The sequence below is a fragment of the Stigmatopora argus genome, chromosome 2 (genome assembly GCF_051989625.1).
Source record: "Stigmatopora argus isolate UIUO_Sarg chromosome 2, RoL_Sarg_1.0, whole genome shotgun sequence".
Classification (NCBI taxonomy): Eukaryota; Metazoa; Chordata; class Actinopteri; order Syngnathiformes; family Syngnathidae; genus Stigmatopora; species Stigmatopora argus.
In genome coordinates, this window is record NC_135388.1 from 15,263,277 (window position 1) to 15,286,157 (window position 22,881).

The 22,881-nt window shown below is 42.3% G+C and overlaps 1 protein-coding gene across 10 annotated transcripts in view; it reads right to left on the reverse strand.

The window, feature by feature from the left end:
- cbfa2t3 (CBFA2/RUNX1 partner transcriptional co-repressor 3) overlaps window positions 1-22,881 on the reverse strand; it is a 98,955-nt gene that overhangs the window by 9,581 nt on the left and 66,493 nt on the right. For 6 of the 10 annotated variants that reach the window (XM_077626403.1, XM_077626380.1, XM_077626387.1 and 3 more), the window contains 5 exons: window positions 6,474-6,629; window positions 4,392-4,633; window positions 4,225-4,314; window positions 3,006-3,187; window positions 329-612 (listed from right to left, as the gene is read on the reverse strand). In XM_077626403.1, coding sequence (XP_077482529.1) covers window positions 329-612; window positions 3,006-3,187; window positions 4,225-4,314; window positions 4,392-4,633; window positions 6,474-6,603 — 928 coding nt within the window. In that variant the 5' untranslated portion in view covers window positions 6,604-6,629. Of the gene's footprint in view, window positions 1-328; window positions 613-3,005; window positions 3,188-4,224; window positions 4,315-4,391; window positions 4,634-6,473; window positions 6,630-18,525; window positions 18,619-21,054; window positions 22,046-22,881 lie in introns of those variants that run through there. The other 4 variants (XM_077626394.1, XM_077626371.1, XM_077626363.1 and 1 more) reach the window with 3 other exon arrangements.

Sequence of the window (22,881 nt, forward strand, 5' to 3'; positions counted from 1 at the left end):
AAATATTTCATTCCAGGCCTGCATATTGGCATGTACTTTCCAGTTAGCACAATAGGCTTGTAACCAATCTGGGGGTCGGTTTGGCTGGGAATGCATCTTTCTTTTTGGGTGAAGCAGTATGATGCATATATAGTTGCTGCAGTTGTAGCACATGGGTATGTAAGGCTGCGGGCTTTATATAGCCACACGGCCACATGGATTAACACAGTGGACTGACAACTGGTCATTGTTCCTGACATACACCCCACTTTTGGTCTCCCTTTAGTATTTGACCATAAAGTGTGTCCTGTGATCACGTCATGAACGAATGCCCAGTTAAGTGCTCTACCTGTTTGTCGGTGTCTTTCTCGGCCATCTCTGTGTTCATTATGTCTGTAAGCATCCCTATATTGGTGTGCCAGCGCCATGTCCTCCAAGCGGTAGTGCTGAGGTCCCATTTGGGGGTTTTGTGGGTGCGGCAGGCCATTGGGAGGGTGTGTGGGAAGGCCATTGGGAGGGGGGTGAGCAGGGAGTCCTGTGCTGGGACTGAAGCGTGGGCTGGGACTGATGGTGCAGGGCCTTTTAGCAAGGTGCTCGGGATGTAAGCCATCTCTCTCTGAAGAGTCTTTGGTCCTGTGTGGGGACAGTGACAGGAAAACATGACATTAAATATACGTTGTCAGGCCAATGTTAACAACCAGGAAGATTAATACAGTATTCCGTCGACTCTAACTCTCATTTTCTTTTCATAGTTTGGATGCGCCTGTGACTTATACTCAGGTGCGACTAATATATGCTTATCACCAGGCTTTATTCAGGGAATCGAGGGTCGAAAACAAATGACAGAGTTGGGGGCAAGGAGGAAAATTAAAATAGAATGCAAGAAGGCTTCAATTCCCAATTAACTAAGAAGTCTTTCTAGTCTCATCAGTACTATGTGTGGTATAAGAAAAGCATACATGTTAAATGTGTGCTCAATTACTCTAACAGTATGCTATATTAAAATGAGACAGTGTGGCACACTACCTAGGTTTTCCCCTCCTAATGGTGTGTTTTTTTGCTTGTTCAACTTATACTCAAATGTGACTAATAGTCCTAAAAATAAAGAAAAAAGGTAGGAAGGAAATTATGTTCGAGTCAGCCTAGTGTGTAGTCATTCCTCCCATTAATGTAAAATACAAAATGATGTTGTGTACAAAATGAGTGTTCATACGGTTAATAAATTGCAGTGTGAATTGGGAGCATTGATTATTTACAGCACATTATTGAAAACACTTCACGGTTAATGAAACACAGAAAGATGAAGTGATTTTGCACAAAAGCCTGCAGGTTTGTCAGCTGTCTCATTCAAGTGTGGAATGAGAGGTGTATTAGCGCTGCCAATAAAAAAAACATTCTTTGTTTGCTTCCCACCATGCAATTGCATTGCACAGACTGACAACATTTCTCAATCTGCTTTTATCGGATTTAAAAATGTCGGCATTTCAAAACGAAAAACGAAAACTGGATTTGGCTCGTTAATATATCTATCATTTACACCAGCACATCTTGGTTCTCAATGGAAAAACATGGAATTCTAAAGACTGGACTGATTTGAAAAAAAGATCATGGAAATTATTTGTCAGGAAAAATAAACAGGCCATAAAAACATTGACTACATGAGCAAACAAAAAAAAAAAGTACATTCTTGAACGATTCCTTACTTTGCCAATTAAGTGCACATCCACAAGAATCACAGAAATAAGATTGTCTTTTGGTAAATTAATGTGTCAATTAATAATTCCCCCCCCCCAAATTAAAGTTTTCTTAGCTTAAGTGTAACTGTGCGAAAAAAGAAAAAATACATGCTACTTCAGTGGAACTTGTAAGTAACTTTGCATGGTCTCATCTTGCAGCCTTTTTGTAGTCGCAGAAAATTGCCAAATTAGTTTGCTGCAAGCGATGTTATTTAACAATATTTGTAGCTCTCTTTGAACTGAATGGCTGGCAAATGTGAATTCTGCAAAGACTGCAAATTTGCCAACTTTGACCAGCAAGTACACACATCCATGTATTCCCGTGGAGAGCTGCTTGTTGTTCAGTTGCGATGAAATGGCGCAACTTTAAAGCTGTGGCGCAGCTGTGTACCATATGTATTTAAACAAAGAAAAAAGAGAGAGTGAGTCAGAGCATACACCCCTGGTTTCAAGCATTTAATCTTAATTTCCTACGGCCTGCCCAACGATTGCAACAACTCCTCATGCTCGTTTCCTGCTTCAGTTTAGGCTGCAATATGCGCTAAATACAGTACGTGGTGCAGATGTTTTGAGCCACTGTGTATGATTTCCTTAAGCAAATGTGTGTGAGTGGAAAGGGTTGTGTTTTCTAGCCATCTGGACAATTTAAAAGTGAGTGTTGATATTAATCTTTTTAGCTCGATGGCACTAGTCAAGCATTCAGATAGAAATCATCAGGAGGCGATCAAAGGCCAACAAATACATCACAGCTGGATGTAGTTGAGGCACGTGACGTGACTATCAGTGTGCTGGTTATCCATGTGTATTTTAAGCAAACCGGCTACACATCCACGGCTCTGGCGACCGACAAAGCCTACGAACAGCTGGCACGATGGAGGGCCCTGCCTGAAAACGCCTACCCTACCCCCTCACTCCTCTCAGCCCGGCCTGCTGCGCATAAGGCAAGAGGTCGGGAGGCGGAGGTGTGTGGATTACAGTCCCATCCAAACCACCTCCCTTCACCCTACGGAGGATGTGTTCAGTGTTACGGTCAGCACATCGCCATCTGGACACATCCTCGACATATGGACAGCTGCTGGAAGCCTGCAGGTCACGTAGATAATGCGGCAGAGAGAAAGTCAGGGTGATGAGATCCAGAGGAGAGAGAATTATGGGAAATGTGAAAGTATTGCTCACTTTACAAGTCAAGCAATAAGGTCATGGGACAATATTTCTTCTGCAGCTTTTTGCACGGTCTTCCTCTTGGCATTTGAAATCGTTCGGTCACGACATTCTACGGATTGACCTTACCTGTCGGGGGTCCTTCTCTTTCCGTGCTCATTCATCTCCAACATGATCTCGGAAGAATCAAGGGGCGAGCTGGCATTGGCGTCCAGGAGAAGCTGCTCATGTTGGGCCAGGTATTGTGCTGGAGTCTGCTTGGCCAGCCTGGCACAGTGCAGTAACTCCCTCTGCAGCAAGGGCAGGTTTGCCTGCAGCCGAGACAAAAAATGAAACGGTTCATCAAAGTGAGAATGACAAAAAAACAACAACGAGTGTTAGAAGTACAAGGCTAAAAAGTAAAATGTAGAGAAAGACTAAGAGCCAGATAAGGATGTGAAAAAGAGGGAGTGAAAGATGAAGAGACACAATGAGATAAGACAGATCTCTTGACACATTCCTCTGCCATGTGTCTCTCTCTGACTTGTGTATTGTATGTGTATAAGTGGTGTCAAATAACTCTAAGACCTGTCTGCTTGATAAAACACAGACTGCTGTTACAATGTCCCAGATGTGGAGAATGACTGCACACAAGGATATGTAACACACACACACACTACTTTTTTGTGGACATTCACCTCAATAGTTGACGCCATCTTAACACTAACATTGAAACACTACAAGGTTTACCTTTCAGGCAAGATGGGCTGTTTCAAAGGTGTTGTGACCCATTTTTTTCAGGCTGATTGTCAAGACTATACTCAATTTGTTAATTGTCAATGCTTATTTACAAACAGTACTGTTTTATCACATATTTTGCAAAAAGGTAATGTTTGCTAATAACAATCAGTTCTTATGTCAATACATAATTAATCTGTTTGAGTCTGAGGGAGGAACATTTTTGATTGTTGTCACATAAATTCTCACAGTTCTGAGATGGAGGGTTCGATCCCAGGTTCGGACCGTCATGTGTGGAGTTTGCATGTTCTCCCCAAGCTTGCCTGGGTTTTCTACGGGTACATTGTAGGCTGGTTGAACACTCTAAATTGCCCCTAGGTATGAATGTGAGGGTGAATGTCCTTGTGCCCTACGATTAGCTGGCCAAAGTCAGCTCGGAAAGGACCCTTGTGAGGATACGCGGTACAGAAGAAAATGACAAATTCTGAAACCCTAATGCGAAGATATAAAAGGTTTTAATCTGTAATGCATGCATGTGTAGCAGACAGGTCATAGAATCCAGGGCAGGGCTAAATATATCGCTTTTAAACAGACACACACTTGTGCAGATAAGACTGTATACTTTATTTACCTTCAGGAAGGGAATGACGAAAGGTCTCAGAGGGAAGTTGGTGGCTTCGTGAAGTTTGGAATGAAATTCTTCAATGGTAAGTGTAGAATTCTGTCCAAGATGACAGAATGTGTCGTTAAATGGTATAATTGCTGCTGATTGTACGAGTGAGTTTCCTGCAGACATACCACCAGACCCAGCACAAGGCTGCGCACTCGCTCCCCAATTTCCGGCGATATGTCGTTGCCAAACTGCTGCAACGTTGTCAGGAACCGCTTGAGCTTGCAAAGCTGCCGAGCGCCACAGGCCGGCGGGAGCTGCTGGTTGGACAGCGAGGATGTCGACGACATGGCCGGCCCGTTGCTGAAGCCGTTAGGAGTGGACGGGGTGCCGTTCAGCGATGTGGGCGAGTGGCTGCTCCCATTTAGCACTGCAGACAGACATAAGGGGAAGACAACATGAATTAGGTCAGTAGTTTCCGAGGCACCTGAGGGGCTTCAGCCACATCTGGGGGCAAGATGGGGGCCGGCCGGCTCTCTTGTACTGTACACTGCCAATTCAAAAATGCGTAGAAGATTACGCACAAATGGATGCTACGACTTCGGTACACGATGCACGCAAATTTATTGTCCCATGCTGGGGAGTGTTTTCGAAGTTCAGCTGTCTCACAAGTGTTCCCATTTGACTCCCCGCTCCTGCCACCTGCTCTCGTGTCAGTCTATTTCGCCCCGTTCCTCAATCGCTCCCCCACCCAACAACTCACTCGCTAGGACACAACTATAAGAGGAACTTGTAAATGAGGTGCCCAAAATAGTCCTGAGGCCTGTGTTACTTTTATTCCAATGGCAGGTGTGTCACTAAATGTGGCGCTGCACATGTCCACCATCTGAAAACAGATTTTCGGCTTTGAGCTTTGGAATAGCAGATATACTTTATGAGTATGTAATACAGTATAAACGCCTGTTCAGTGCAGGTGGGAACTTTCTTGCAGATTCAAAAACACAAATACCCTGGCCATATCTGCCTTTTCAACATTCTGGAATTATTTTACACCCTTATTTGACAAGAGGAAATCCTATTTTCTGAATGTACTAAACTTGTGACTATAGACAAGAAGAGGAGAAACACATGTGAGGACATCAACAATAGTACACCATAACAGGTGAAAGAACATGGCCTGCCATTTCTATATAGGGAAGAGTAGCTCCCCGCAGCAAAGCCACCCCAACTGATGTCCCCTGCCCTGCCACTCTCCTGCTCGCTGGTGAGAAACACAAACACACATTCGCACACCCAAACTTACACCCGGCATCGCACATAAACTCATTTATAATCAGCATTTAGCTCATCCAAGACAACCACAGAGGAGGGCACTTGGCACTCAAGAAGTGTCAACACTTAGTCACCAAAACGGTTAAGAACTACACATTTTGGAGGGCCCCTTCACATAAGCGTGTTCAAGGTCAATAGCGGTCTAGTCTACATAGTCCTATGAGCGTTTTGAGAAACAAGTTTCTTTTCTGTTATAGCGTGCATGTGTAGGGGCATGAATGCATGGTTAAAGGAGTATGGTTTGGATTAATATGACTGCCTTGGCCAACAGTAAACTGTAATTGAAATGGTGAGCTCTTTGTAAATTAGAATTTTTAGGGTCTCCTCTCCTGCATGAAAGGATTTCAACAAACATAAGTACTACTTTAAATTGCATTTGCTCCTGATCCATGCTAATATATTATCAGGCAATGTATTGAGAACTTTATACAACTCATAAAACATAGAAAGTACGCAAGTAAAGAATCAAACATTGCGAGAGAACTATTAGTCCATGACCACAACCAGCAAGTTTTCTTTTAATATAAAAAATGTGTAGCTGCAAATTCCATCGAGTGGTTTTGAAAATACTCTTTAGCATGAATTAAGTCATTCTAAAGTGTAAAGATTGATTATGCTAGCTGATGTTATTATAATATGTTAAGCAGTAATGAGTAATAGTAAAATGACTTTTGAACCATGGATAGTTTTCCTTTGATCACAAAACGATTCAAATCTCTAAATTTTAACTGCAGCAAGACTTATCTGAATCTTTGGTAGGGACTGTTTTTCACAAATGTTTTTTTTAAATTATTTTTATTTTTACACATTACAAACATGATGCTCGAGCATAAAAGCAAAAGTCACATACTGCACATCCTGAAGTGAGTTTGAGCTTGTATAAATATTAAATATGCTAATGGTCCTATTTACAAAATGTAGAAAAGTCATGTTTTTACTTGATTTACTGGTGGTGGGGGTGAAAGAAGCATTGCGACTGGTTGCTTGGTTGACAGCCGGGGGTGGAGGAGGCATGGTTGGTGGGGTGGACCTGGGCTGGGTTTTCACATCCGCAGGTGAATCTGGCATTGTTCCAACCTGCTGCACTCTGCTACCTGGCAAGAAGGAAAACATAGAAGAGAACACATTTGAAGATTACGTCCCCAAAAAAATGGTTCAAAAGGACATCGCTGACATTGTCACCGGGGAGCCGAGTGTCCCAAGAACATACTGTTAGTCTCATCAAAAACAGCCGAAGCAAATCAATGCGAGGTGCGGAAATGGCCTGAAATGTGTGTCGTGTCTCCGTTTGTTTTATAAACACGGGCCGGGGTGGAATACAGTAACACCTGCTCACCGGCTCCTTTGCTGCTGACTGAAAGCCCCCCTCCTAACACGGCTTCACACACACCGTGAGGCTCTGACATCCCGATCACTGGCCATCCAATCTAACCTAAGCACTCACACACAAAAACGCACACAGGCACCCACTTCTCGCCGGCTGTCCCCCCTCGTCCCCCGATTCAGACAGCCAACTTGACTGCCAGTGACAAGTGCAGCTAGATCTGCTGCTGTCCATCATTGGTGACTGACTTTCAGGAGCGCTCCATCCTGCTACCAAAGCCTCTACTGTCCTCTGCCAGAGTCCTCTTCCAGGACCAAACAAGGCAAGAGCATGCCAGCCAGTGCAAATAGATGGCACGGCTAAGCACCGCCATTCTTTATATCTGGATGCACACACATATGAAGTATGCCTAAGGAAAAGGTTTGAAGAACCATTTTGCTATAATGACGCACTCATTGATTCAACTGAACTATGCAGAGGGGTGAAGCTCTTTGCTAAAATGTCAAGATTTTGCCTCCTTGTCACATACCTGTCAACCTCTGCCGATAACTGCCCTTATAAATGATTATGATTCCCCTTACAAACCCCCAAAAAACCTTACAAACACCGTACGAGTCAAAAAACCTTACAAACACCGTACGACTCGTACGGTGTTTGTAAGGTTTTTTGGGGGTTTGTAAGGGGAATCATAATCATTTATAAGGGCAGTTATCGGCAGAGGTTGACAGGTATGTTGTCATCATGTATAAATCTAAACGACAAAATAATCTTGTATGTAGAGGGTTTTGCCTGTGAAGCTGTAGACTTTGGCGCAAACCCAAATAAGCACCATACTATACACTGAGTTGCTGCTACCAGATCTTTTTGCACCATTATAACCCGAGAACAGGAGTTGGATGACTTTAACAGCTTGTGAAATCCATGCTTAAAGCCAGGTGTGCATAAACACAACAGCACGTAGTAGGTGTGATCTTTGCAACAAAAAGGAGTGTGAAAAAAAGGAAATATGTTCAGAATAACAGCATGACATGTTCTGACTCAAAGTGAAACAGTAAAATGCAGAACCTACAAATTACACAGCTAACTGCTGCTACTTTTTTAATTCCATTATCAGGTTGACAGGTTGGGTCAGAGGTGGGTTCTGTTTTACCAAATATTTGATGAAGTGATGAAACCATCTGTTGGGCTAAACATTATCCATCAACAGCATGAATCAACTTTCAACAATATTGGGTTGTAAACACTTCACATGGAAGGCTGCAGTGGAGTTAACTCTTTACTTTTACACTACTAATGCTCACTAGAATAAAAAAACCTTTTCAGAAGAGTGGCCTATGAGGACCTTGAGACCAACATTACGATCAATAATAATATATTAAACTAAGGGCTGTTGTTAGTTGATTGCATCCTTGTATAAAAACAAAAAAGTATGCTAGTCAATCCTACCTTGCAATTAGATTTGTCTTTTGATCAGATTGAGATTCAGTTCAACCAGGCAGTCTTTAGTTAAAGAACAAATATCAGAGTCCCTTAAGATTATTAGCCAACCTCCATGGAATTTGTCTTTGATTGACAACTACAACAGCAATTCAAAGCGTTTGCAGGATTCATCAAATAAAGCAAAGTTCAGATGACTTCACAATTTCAAGCGGAATTGTAAAATGACTTTCCCCCAGCACTTTTAGATTACTAAGAGGAAAGTAATGCAAATGATCTAAATGCAAATCGTCGGAGCAAGGTAATGACCAAAAATATTCTCAATTGCCATGTGCCATGAGGGATAAGTTTGTCAAAATACTACATGCTTTTGTGTATATGATGAACACTGTATATTTTACCTGTATTCAATGCAGAGTGGTACTCAGTGTGCAGTCAAACTTTGTAGTTAACAATGTAAAGTATATACTATGTGCAATTTATTTGAGCTTAGCACAATGTCTCTTATTTCTACAGAAGAAGGAGAAATAAGTAAAGACTGTTTTGAAAATAACACAGCTGTCATGAGTTTGAGCTTTGTGACGATTCGGTGCACTCCTCTGAAAAAAATTGAATCAAAATAAGCGGTGCTTTCAAATCCCTAAAGGTCTTTGTGCCATCTGTAGACTGCTATAAGGATCTATGTATTTTACAGCTATGAAATAGGCAACATTTCCTTTTGAATCAGAAAAACTCTTGCCACACTTTGCATGATGCCTATTCCTGAGAAGTCCCACAGAATTTTTCAGCAGCTGGTCTCCGTATTTAAAGCGTGTCACTGCAGAGTATGCCGTATGGGGGTCATCGGAATGGTTATCCTAAAGAGCACGGGGGGCAATTCAGACTCCTCATGCTATACACTCAACATACACACACAAAGTTGGAGATAAAGGCTGGTATAAATAGATGCAGCTATTCTATTCTAAAAGAAGCCGAAACACATTAACAAGCCACCCGTGCTGACAAAGTTTCCTGTGGGGAGGCTGCCATATGGCCCAGTAAACCTCCTTTTTGATTAAATGTGCAGCGTCACTGTATGAGGTGTGCACTGTGTGCGTCTTCAAACATACCCCTCACAGAGGCTCTTACTTTCTTTGGAACGGGGGAGGAAAATAAAGGCGGTAAGATGAAGATAGGCAGGCCGCCCAGTCTGTTTACTCCCTCTGTGGGATTACAGACAGCTGTATAATCTGAACAGCTACAGGGACAGGGCTCACACATACACACCAGGCTAGGGATTTCACTTTTTAATACATTAGGAAGTCTGCTAGGTCTGCAACCCCATCTGTGGCCATCTGTGCTCCCACTGTGCTATGTGCTGAAGGACGAAACACTTGCGCAAAACGCAGAAGGGAGAGAAAAAAGTGAGAACGTCAGGTACGGTGAGGTGGTTAAATCCAGGTTTGGACCTTGCCCCCTTTGAGACCCTATTAAGAGGAACCAGATGTGTCGCTGTCAGTGCTGCACCGACTATTAAAATGAAAATAAACAGCAATTTATTTCTGCCCTGCTCTCTCTTGACTTTCCGAGCAGCTGTACATCTGCACGTTTGATGTAATCTGTCCTAAAAGATGGGTCGCCAAAGGAGCTGGAGTTCTCTGAATGCCCCTCTCACCTTGTGTCATTGCGTTGAAGCAAGATAGTGCGCTACACATTACAAAATTCTCAAACCACCGAATCATATTTTTTCAGGCTCTTTTGTACTCATAAGCACATGCCTTCATGAAATGTCAACAAGCACAATGTGAATCAAAAGCAAATTGCTAAGACTGACTTGCTCTTGCTCATACAAACAGTTTAGATATATATATACACAATTATACTGATATGGGGATGTCACCATGATGTTGCAACATTGAAAGTACCACAATATCTTTGTGGTCCTGACTTATCTAATAATTAAACTGATATCTGTAGTATAGGATTTAAACATGTCCTATTCAAAAAACCCTGATGGGAAGCGCACAGAAACTATCAAAGCTTATCAAGATGGACTTGGCCAGTGAGGATATCAAACCATGCATTCTTACATTCTCATATATAATATGCATCTTTGTATCTATGTTCATGCCTGCACAAGAATGGAAACACAACTGCAAACTATTAGCTTCAGCAAACCCCTCCAAAGTAGTTCCTTTAAGTCCTCCTGTCCACTCAATCGCTTGCACTCCACGGAGACTCTTGTCAGTGACCACATAGTCCTAAAACTCTCTCTGTCTGTCGCTTAACGCGCCCTCCCTCCTTCCCACTGTAATTCGCCGAGTCTCCAGGAATGCTGTTGTTTTTAATTTCTCCCAGCTGCTCTGGCTGGCTGCCCAGCCGCCTGCCTTCCCACATCTGTTCCCTATGAAGCCGCTGAGGAGTCCACACAAACAGAGCCTGAGCCTCTGGCCCAAAGCCCCCCACCAGGACTTGGTATCAAAACATAAGGTTTGCAGCCGTGGGACGTGGACCTGAGAATCACAGATACATCTCCTGCAGCACCCCTTGCACGAATACTATCTGTGTTACGTACTTTAGGGGAAAATGCTGAGGCTCAGTAGCACACAAGCTCATTTCCTGAAGAGAAATTGCAACTTGCATAAAGCGTATTTGTTCTCTCAGTATGGCTAATCATTGTGAGGGGAGATTTGTTTATTTGTGTCAGCATCAATTTGGCCCCCTCAGACCAATCTGGACTTCATGCTCCATCTTGAGCTGATTTAGGGTTCAGAAGCTTTTGAGCACTGACAAATGACAGGCTGTGTGGCGTAGGTGCGTGCACACAAATGCATATGAAATATGTTGGCAGAATTGATATAGCAGCAAAGAAAACACATGATGGCAGACATGCAATTCCAGCATAGGCCAGAAGACAAACAGAAAACAGATCATGAGAAGTCCTGACAATAGCCATCCTATAATTTTATTCTACCGTAGGACAGGCAGCTCAATGTTAAATGATGCATCCAAGTTAAACTTCTGTTCATATATATAGGCGCCTAGGTGATATAAAACTATAGGACAAGCTGTGAATGTGAAGTCAAGATAATTTGTTCGAGGGTTAAGGGTAAAGGAATGGTATTTCTGTCTTTCCGAACTGCAGGGATCTTGTCAACCAGCGCTCATATCTGTGAAAGCTGTTATTGATGTAATTGTATTGAAGTTCTCGCAACCATCTGTTCTCCTTTGGGAGGGTCTGGCTCCTCTCGTCGGCAGTGAAGTGGTTATGCGCAGCACATCACTGCTGCAGACGCACTCGCGGAGGAAAAAAAAACAAAAAAAACTTCCTTTTCAGATTTTCCCAACGGCTGCTAATAAAATCCAGATGTTAGACTTGAGCTGACTCTCTCACCTCTCCATCCCGCCCTCCCTCCGTTTCTTGTGTCATTTGCCATCTCTGCTGGGTTCCCCCTCCTTTCCCTCTGCCTACAACAGCACTAAACACTTATTTCGGCGCTTTCATCTCCTGCCCCCTCCCCTTTGTTTCATACCTCCCCACAAGGATCCATCCATCTACACCTCTTTCTTTTTGCTGCAGCCACTAACCCGGAGCCATTTCTAAATATAGGAAAGTATTTGTGACATTTAGTTAAGGTAGGCTGGGCCAAGAACAACTTCTTGGCTAGCCTGACACATCTGGAGAGCGTTAGAGTGGCAGTAGTGCCAACCATGGAATTCCCATCTAGCACACATGAAATAAATAACACATCTGGATCAGAGAAAGTGCTGTTCAATACTGGCTCTACATGGAGTCAAAAAGAATCTTGTCGCACAAATGAAACAACATTGCATTCTTCATCACTATACATAATATGTTCACATGCAGCGGATGGGTGGTTAGCACGTCGGCCTTACAGTTATGGGGTCATGGGTCCAATCCCAGCTCGGTTTGCATGTTCTGCCTGGGCTTGTCTGCGTTTTTTCTGGGTACTCCGGTTTCCTCCCACATCCCAAAAACATGCAGGGTAGGCTGGTTGAACTTTAAATTGCCCCTAGGTATGAGTGTGAGCGGGAATAGTTGTCTGTCCACTTGTGCCCTGCGATGGGCTGGCCACCGATTCAGGGTGTCCACAGCCTGGTGCCCGTAGTTAGCTGAGATAGGCTCCAGCACCCTTGTGACGATAAGAGGTTCAAAAAATGAATGAATAAATGTTCACTTGCATAGAGTTAGAGCAGAGGAGAGCAAACCGGTCCTCAAGGACAGCTGCGGGTGCAGGTTTTTGTTCCAGTCGATACAACGCAGACAGTTTAACCAATGGGGTTTCTGTGGAAACAAGAAGCACCTGACTGCAATCCACTGATTGCACTTGTAGGACACCACTTTGTTGAAAAGGTGCCATCTTGATGAGTTGGAATGAAAACCAGTACCCATTGCAGCCCTTTGTGGAATAGTTTGCTCACACCTGGGTTAGGTATAAATAATTCTTTAATACTATGTATTTACTATGCACACTGCTATTTATATGTGAACTGCACGGGCATTATTATGGGATTTTTCATGAACAATTACAGTATATGGTCTGACGCCTTTGGCTTACAGTTGGATTGAATATCTTCAGGAATTATGGAACTGCGATGTTGTATGCATCTTTGTGTATGTGTGTGGCTTCGGGGTCTCTGTGTGAGGAGAGTTGAACACCTGAACATCAATAACTGTCACGAGGGCCACCTGGGACCCCACAGCCAGCTTGCACCATGGGCACACAGCCATCACCAGCACAGCTGCCACAGAGAGCCAGGGGGAGGGGGAAGAGGAGTATAGGGGGAAGGGAAACAGATAGAGGGGAGAAAGTGTGCACCAACACAAAAATATTCAAGGATCTTTTAACATGTCATTTTTCACATCTCGTGTTGCATTACGGTAATGTTTGGTAAAAATGACTGTATTTTACATGGGGTTTGATTATCTAGCACATTTGAGGGAGGATTCAGCGAGACAGATGGTTCGATTGTACAGTTTGTTGCTGGCCTGATTAATATATATATTTTAATCAGGCCAGCAACAAACTGTATATTGTTTGTATGTATGTATATATATATATATATATATATATATATATATATATATATATATATATATATATATATATATATATATATATGTATATGTATACATATGTTTATACATACATGTGCATGTATATGTACATGTTTATATGTGTATATGTATATGTTTGTTATTGTACTATGTGCATGGTAAACCCTAATAATTCTTTATTTTTTTATTTAGAGAAGATTAAAAATTCTAGTCACTTATTTGTTATTTAGAGGATTTTAACAAAATAGGCATCTTTCCCATGGTAGATTTGGCTCACAAAGTCGAAACTGGTCTCCTCCATCTCTCTAAAAAAACCTGAGGCACTACCGTCAATTATTTTCATTCATCTTCCATACCGCTTATCCTCACCAGAGTCAGAGGGGGTGCTGGAGCCTATCACAGGCAACCACTGGCAGCAGTCAGGGGACACCCTGAATTGGTTGCCATGAAACAGACAACCACTCTCGCTGATGATCACACCGCCACCGAGTGGGAATCCAACCCAGACTGCCCAGACTAAAGTCAGACGAAAGAACCAGTGCACCATTTGGTGTCGTGCTACCACCAATGCCAACAAATTACAGAATATCAGAAAGGTATCCTTAATTCATAAAAACAAATGTTTGAACATAATAAAACAGAAAAAAACCCTCTCTCATTTATGTTCTGCTGGAAATGACCTTTCCCAGATCAGTGGATTCTGGCTTTAGGAAGCTTGACAGGACTATTCGTATCAACTTCTAATGCAAAAGCGGAACACATGGAACATGATCAAACAGAGTTATATCTTGTATGAATATATGTGCTAATTAATTGTTTGAATGGCCAGGTGTCTGCTACTTAACGAATTTACAAAAGATACAATGAATTAGGAGATGTGTTCATAACATGCATAGACAGTTGACTGCTAGTGTGGAGGAATTTTTGTGCACTAAAATCATTCTTTTTCCATCAGCTGGAAACAAATACAAATGAATCATCAGTTGGTGATTCAGACAGGGCAACTTTTTTTTTTAAAACATTAAAACATTTCAAGAAATGCAAAAATTGGAATGGCACCAAGTGTTAGTTATTTTGCTTTGTGAAGGTTTTGAATCTGATCTAAAGGAGACACTTTTGAGTAACTTGATAACGGAAATTATGATGAATACCGCCACATAATTTGGAAGTCATTAAGAAGTCAAATCAGCATAAAAATTGGAATTTAAGAAATCAAGAATGATATTATTAGAACTTATACAATACAAAGATAACAAATAACCAATTCAAATGCAATCTAAAAGAATATTGGCAGTCTATCAAAAAGTAAAACAATCCATTCAAATACATTCATCTTATCATGCTTTTAACTATTTTGTTAATTGGGTAGAGGCACTAGCATAACAAAAACAGGTGAATCTTTTTTAAATGCCAAGCAAACAGCACTAATTAAGTAGGGAAGATATGCATTGCCTCTCTATCTTAGTGAGACATGAAGGCTTAGGGAGTGGAACACCTGAGAGAAGAACTGACCATCAATCTGAAGGACGTATATGTACTGAATGTATTCATGCTGGTCACGGGAGGGTGTGGAATTATATGAGAGTTTGAGTGTGAGATGGGGGGTGGTCGTGGGAACTTCTCACGGTTAAGTTTAGGGCATGTTGGCTTATTGTATTCGTGGGAGTTTGGCTAGACTCTCCACAGAGTGACCTGTCTGTTGTAGAGCTCAGCGATAACACAAACATCCTCCACACTGTAGTCCACACACACTTGAAAGACCATACGGTTGCTAACATGCGAGACCCTGGCTGTTTAATTTTTAAAAAGTTAATCCTCCGCTGAATGTACATACATCCAGTGATATTTTAGTGGGCTGTCTGTTGGTCTTTCCCTCACATGGAGCAGATGTTCTCTCCCTATTTCTTCCAGGGGCATTGTTTGAGGAGGTGTATCCAGGAAACAGTGACCGGTGCTCACTTCCTGTGTGACAGGTGTGCGATGGAGGCCTGACAGCTGCTGTCCTGCCCTCTCTCCCCATCTCTCTCGCTCTCCTGCTCCTTTTCTTTTTAACCAGCTGCAGCAAAACGCCGGACTGTTTGTCCTGACGTCATAACGGCTGCTTGCCGCTTTATGAAGAACAAAAGTCTCTTATCTGACCCTGGCAACAAAGATGCTCTGACAGGTTATTGAATCACACTTTTAACTTTTTGTCCGGCTCCTGGAGCATGTTCGCTCGCTTGAGTTTTTCATGACATGTAGCCATCACTCACAGTCAAAATAGGAGAGCCAACAGCTGATTAGTCATCCTCCTGCATCATTTGGGTCAGTGTTAAATGTCTTCCGTGTCACTATAGAGCTGTCAGTGTGAACAAACGCGTCTGTAAAACCGGAGCCGCTCGCCGTCTGCCAGTGCTCACAAACCTCTTCACTTGGCCCATAGTAACAATAGCTTCTGACATAAGCCAGGCAAACGCAAGGTGTTCTGTACTATGCTTCCTGTTTGCCACCCACATCTTTTAATACGCCTGGAAGCACTGCAAAGCAGAGGGTGATAGTTTTAGGAGGGGGGCTAGGGGTGGTCATTTGACAGTTTCAAGAGAAGCACTGACAGTTTCTCTGACAGCCAAGGCACGTGGCAAAATAAATACCAACAATATGCCTCGGGGACACTTCCTCACTGCGGGACGGTTCTATGAAAACAAAGAGCATGGAAGATGATTAATGTTCATTACGTGGCTGTCAAGTTGTGGTGAGCTGTCATTGTGAGTGTATATAGTAGTGTGTTTCATCACACCATGTTAACCTCATAGATTACATTTGCATAGTTTAATTAGATCTAACAACAAACATTTGCCATTCAGAAAAAAAGGAATATTTAGCTGTATTAAATAGAGTTGACTGGGTAAAAAAAAAAAACTAGTGCAACAACAACCACCATGTTAAATGACTTTTTTCACATTGTTTTTTTTTGCAATTTTGAAACAAAATGTTCTTTCTGGTAGACAGCCAGATGGCTGATCATTGTATAATTATACCAAATTTATATCAACAGATATGATTTGAATTAAACAGACGGTTGGTTTTTTTAATGACAAAAATCCATCCATCCATTTTTAAAGCCCGAAGACTATCCCGGGTGACTTTGGGCAAAATTCCGGACTGTACCGTAAACTGGTTGCCAGCCAGTTGGAGGACACACACAAAAAAACAGACAACCTTTTGCACTCACATTCACACCGCCTCTGAGTGAGAATTGATTGATCAAAGACTGACCAAATAAACATCTCGATCAAATTTTGAAGACATAGTGTATTCTAATTTTTAATACAAAATTGAATGGAAAAATGACCATGATCTCTTTCTAAAAGTGCAGATAACCTAACCAAATAAGTCTTCTTTTCTAACAAAAAAGACCCAAATAGTACTTGTTATCTCCAGTAACATAGTACTTGATTACAAACATTTTGCAATCAACGTCAAATTATTCACTCTCCCATTTGCACAAATTTTAGTAAACATATCATACATGTTTATGAAATGTTTAAAAAGCTAGGATGCTTACTACTATGAACAAGGACACCTCATTAAATGTGAAAAGTGGTCTTTCTTGGCCTCTTATAGGTTACATTATCATACTAAAGAAAGATGACATTTATCATTTAAAAAATGTCTCACTCATAGAATTGCCAATAAGTAATGCTGTTTATCTACCACGCAACAAAGGCAGTGGCTGCATCTTACCTATTACAAATGGGATCGTCTCTTTGTGAGAGGAGCATTTGACACCATCAAAAATAAACCTTCCACTCTAGCTGAGATCCCTTGTGACTTTTTAATGTCACACGATAACTCATGCCTCGAAGTGACCATCCCACAACAAGAAAACACGTAGCCTCACATCTTCAGCACAATCGATAACTCTGCCTGTATAAACTACCCACTTTATAGTGGAATTACCGCAATGATTTTGTATAAAAGGATCAGGGGAGAGAGTGGAGTTTTTGTGAGTAGTAATGAGTGAGTGTGTGTGTGTGTGCTTGCACAATCTTGTATTTGAGTGTGAGAGCAGAGACAGAGAGGCAGAGGAAGGAAGGCTGGAGCCGAGATTAGGTCTGTTCTTCAACTGGTAACACAACGGCATTCAGCAGCTCAGCTCCCATTTGAAGAAGGACGGAACCATCTGTGTGGCACAGGATCTGTTTCCAGGAGATAACAGCTTTTTAATTTGCCCAATACCGCATACGTATTTATTTATAATGTGTATATTGAAAGCGAGAGTGAGGACAAGACACGCGTAAAGCCTTCTCCTATGTAACACTCTTCCATTGCAGTAGACTGCTTTGGGGTGTAAGTCTTAATCATTTCAGTCTGTCTTCTTTAGTGCCTGTTTACTCCCCGTCTGTGATAAAGGCCACAGTAGAGGGCAGAAGGAAGAGGAGGGGTTGCCTTAAATCGAGACGTGCTGGTGATATGTACTCCCCTTTGTCTCTGTCGCCCTGTTCATCTGGCTTGATTAAAACACTGCTACTGTAGATTAGCCCAGCTGCTTCCTGTGTCTGACTCTGATCTGAGCACACTTCCAGCCATGCGCTCCCATCAAGTTGAGCAGATAGGAGGTGGGCCGGTGCCCCGAGACGACATCCATGTAGAAGAGGGTTATGAAAAGGTCAGGGGGTTTCTGGACATGCGAGGAAGTACGGGGTGAAGTGGGAAAGCAGGAGGTGAAATAGGCACAAGACACGGAAGGGAGGAGTAGGAAAAGCTTTTCTCCTAGTCTTTGCCTTGAATTCATACGGCACGTTAATTTATATGCGTTGTTTGTGACAGTATTTATGGCTGAGTGCTTCAGTCAGCTGGAAGCGTGCCTCTTTTTGGAAAGCATGATTGGAAGTGCAATTTGTCAATGCTGCGTGTGTTGGGGTAATTCTGGGAAAATGAAGCGTCAATCCAACAAATAATTAAGAGACATTTTCCGCCGTGAATGTCTGCATGGTAATTGGCAGCTTTCACCTTCTTGCCTTGCGTGGATAGTCAAAACCAGACACCTTATAATTGCAGCGCATGTAAAACAGTGCTGTGAAATGCTTGGAGAGTGTCGTATGTTATTCTTCAGGATCCTAGCGAGCATGTACGCATATAAGGAATGGTGGCGAAAGAAGAAAAAGCGAAATTTTACACGCACACGCACTTGGGGTTTTACTTGGCCTCCACCCTTAGCTCTGCTCCCACGCTGTGGCGTCAGTGGGCCGGCCATCCACCGAGTGTGTTTCTCATTCCGTCAGATGTTGGGAAGCTGCTCAAGTTCTCCACTCTATTCTTTGACATTCCCCATCTCCCCAGAGAGGATGGGCAGCCTTGTCGCAGTAATGTCAAACACATGTGGAGCGCAGACACACTACGGATAGAACTGGGCGAGCGGCAACCAGAATCACAGCGCATTGACACAGCAGTTTACTTCTCAGTCTCAAAGTGCAGCACGTTAGCGTTGTGAACAACCACGCTTCAAAATCTGCTCCGACCACAACTAAACCAAAGCATTTCTCTGAATGGTCTGCATTTGTGTAGTGCCAAAACATGGAAAGTACAAGCCTGGCATTAACTACTTTGAATTTCCATCAATTTTCTTTGCCACTTGTGCTTATTAGTCCAGCGGGTGTCTTTGAGGCATTGTACTACATAGACTGATTGACAAGCAACAAATACACACCGAGAAACAGATATTTATACTTAGAGACGAGTATTGGATCTGACACGTTTTGGGAAGTGAGAGGAAGCTACAGTAATCTGAGAAAAGTCACATGCAAAAGGATGGAAAAAAAGCCAAACCCACACAAGTCCTCAACATTTGAACCCTAAACCTCAACACCACCATGGCTCACTCTCTCTTTGACACCTAGCTCATCGAATCGTACATTGCAATATGTGCCGCTTTACGCACGAACCACGCCTTTATTCAGACACCAAACTGATTGGTAATGTAGATGACAGACGGAGAGGGCACACAAACGCACACGCGCATGGCATATGATGTCTTTGGCTTGTTTGCCTTGTCTTGTTTGTGGTGGCCCAGGTGTCTTTGTTGTGCTGACCACCTGACTGACTAGCTGTGAGTTGGTAACGCACGCCCACCTGAGACCATCTGTTCCACTCATTAATTAGAAGGCAGGCGGCTTCACCTGCACTGCCCGCATTTAAATCACAATAATTAGCAAACGGCACACTTTTCGAGCCCACGCACATATACAGTCAAATCCAATTTAATGTGAACGCAGCAAAAGACTCATAAAGATGACAAACATAAAATGATAAAAGTGCTGAAGCACACGAGATGTGATATATATATATATATATATATATATATATATATATATATATATATATATATATGTGTGTATATATATATATATATATATATATATATATATGTGTGTATATATATATATATATATATATATATATATATATATATATATATATGTATATGTGTGTATATATATATATATATATATAAATAAATAAATAAGTATCTATACACAATGCTGTTGAAAGCTTGTGGTAAATGGGCAGTGAATAACAACTGGATTATAATAAAGGGCATGAATTTTAAGAGCGATACTCAATGATGAAGAGGAGACATCTGCCTGAGTAGAAAGAACGAGATGCGGATGATGGACTTATGCCGTGCGGTCAAGTAGGGCGTCTGCGCTGCGGTTTTGCCACTGCCTTTAACCTCACATCCATTGTTCGAGTCTATTATTGACTCTTCAATTATTCAGATGATATTTACCAGCGCCAATTATACAGGGCCGCGTCCGACAGAGAGAAAGGCCTCAGTGTTTTACTGTTGCACTCAGCGGCGGAAGAGAGCGCTGTGAAGCTGTTCAAGTAGGGGAAGAACTTCAGGTTTGATCGCGGGGAGCATCTCTATGGGTGCTCTTTTGGGTTTGAAGTGATCATTATGGCAAATGGGCTTTTGGCTGCCTTATTATCTTTGAGTACAATGTGGGATATGGTCATGATGATAAAAGAAATTGTATGTCTATTCCATTTAGAGGATAACGCCTAAAAGCAGGCAAAAGATGACACGAGGGTGGCAAGGATGTCATGCAGCACGACACAGTTCAGTGCAGAGTAAATGTTTCCGTTTATCCTTTTCACCTTTATCACCTCCAACCAATCAAGGTAGACCCCGTGTGAAGGAGAGCAATGATTTTGTGTCTCACTTTGTTCCAGCAAAAAAACCCACCCCCTCTTTTATTCCCACTTTTATTCCCTGCAATAAATGTAAACAACACTAGAAGCTCGCATCCTCGTAATGCAACTGCAAAATAACAGTAAACCACACCGACACCATATAATAAATGTATATCAAAACGGCTTCACATGAGCTGTGGCTTTCTAAAAGATACAAAAGCGTGAACACTGATTAGTTTCCTGCAGAGATTGCAATATTTTGACATGCGGTATCGGATACTTTAGTAAGAGTTGACATGGAAAACACGCCTACCTCTTACTAATCACTTAAACAAAGTTGGATTGGCTTGAAGAACAAATTGGGAAAAAAATACATAACTACACAAAACCACCAATATTTTGGAGAAAATTGCAATATAAAAACCAAAAAATCCTGAAATGTTGTAACTGTTCTTAAGGAACTATGCTTGTGAGGTGTACAATTGACAAAACAAAACAATAACAACAAAACAAAAACACTTACTCTGTGAAGGTCGAGGTTGAACTGAGCCAGATAATCCACAGTTTCTCGATTATCGTTTATATCGCTTCAATCTTCATTATTTCAAGAGTGTGGGCCGGCATACAGCTGAGTGGGCTCTCTTCCTTTTGTCTGTTTGTTTGTTTTTATTTATTGGAAAACTGAAAATAATGACAGGCATTAGCCACCACTATTAAACATATAAATATGTCTAACTTTCCTTTGGCCGTTCAAAAAGGATTCTTGGGCTTACAATTTCCCTTTGAATGTGTCTTTTTTCTTTATTGGAGCGCCTCAAAAATATTCACAAATAAGATGAGTCAAAAACCTCGCCCGCAATTAGTCTTTGGTTTTATAATGTGAAATATCATAACTGGCCCAGTCCATAAAAATCCGCTTTCTTAGTCATGTAGCTGCTTTAAAAAAGGGGGTCCCTTGTCTTGATAATAGACAAAAAGCCAAAGTTGTCCAATCCCGATGGAACCCGCATAAAAACTGCAGAAAATATCAAGATGCGGATCCTTGAGTCTGCAGGGTGCGTCTTGTATCCTTGCGTGACTGTTTCAGACCTTCTTCTAATTCTAATTCTTCTTCTTCACTTCTCACTTGCGTGGACAAAAAAAGTCCAAATGTGTCCGATGAGAAAATTCCTCCTGTTGTTTATTCTCTTGATTCGATTTCGGCACCGTGTCGAAAGCAAGAAGTGCGCCCGTTGTTGACACACGCGCTCCTTCTTCTCCACCTTCACCGAATGTCAAGTCTTTTTTGGCCAGCAGGATGACTTTTCAATCAAGTGCGCTCACGGGCTGCTTCTTCGGGGCACAAATAGCGCTTGAACCCCTCTTGCTTGTCCTCCTCACTAATGAATGGAGCTGGCGAGCCCACTGTGCGCACCCAACGCGGGTCTCTCGCCTCATGCGCCTCTCCTCTCTCTTTCTCTCTCTTCTCCGCTCGCTGTCCTCTCCGTAGCCTTCTGTCTGCGTTTAAGCACCATCTGGATCTCTCTCTCCCTCTCTCTCTCTCTCTCTCTCTCCCCCTCTCTCTCTCTCTCTCTCCCCCTCTCTCTCTCTCCCCCTCTCTCTCCCTCCCCCTCTCTCTCCCTCTCTCTCTCTCCCTCTCTCCCTCTCTCTCTCCCTCTCTCTCTCCCTCTCTCTCTCCCTCTCTCTCTCTCTCTCTCTCTCTCTCTCTCTCTCTCTCTCTCTCTCGCTCTCTCTCTCTCTCTCTCTCTCTCTCTCTCTCTCTCTCTCCCTCTCTCTCGCCCTCTCCCCTCCTCTCTCTAATGCATGTCCAATGCAAACGTACAAAAATGCGTAGAATATTGTTTTTAATTGCAACAAAACTGTATATAAAGTCACAGTGCGCCTCGTCTCTAATGATTCCAATCATATAAGAAACAAGGGCTGTGTTATTGTTTCAGTACCCTTACTTACCAGTAAGGGCCACTGTTTCCACATATCAAGATGCCGAGGGGAGCGTCACCAGCTAAAAGACATTCATCCTGCAGACAAGCGTCTTTATCTAACATACCAAACAATCATATTGGGGAATAACAGTTTTTTGTTTTGTTTATTTACTAAGTACCAGTATCACGAATTTTTACTCACTAACTATATGACAGAATCAAAAATATTATCAGCGACACTCACAGACACATTACGATTACAATTCTTTGAGATAAGATGAGAATTATTTCATTCATTCATTTTCTGTACCGCTTATCCTCACACGGGTCACGGGGGTGCTGGAGCCTATCCCAGCCAAATATATGAGCAGTGGGCAGGGGATACCCTGCATTTCTGGCCAGCCAATCATTGGGCACAAGGAGACGGA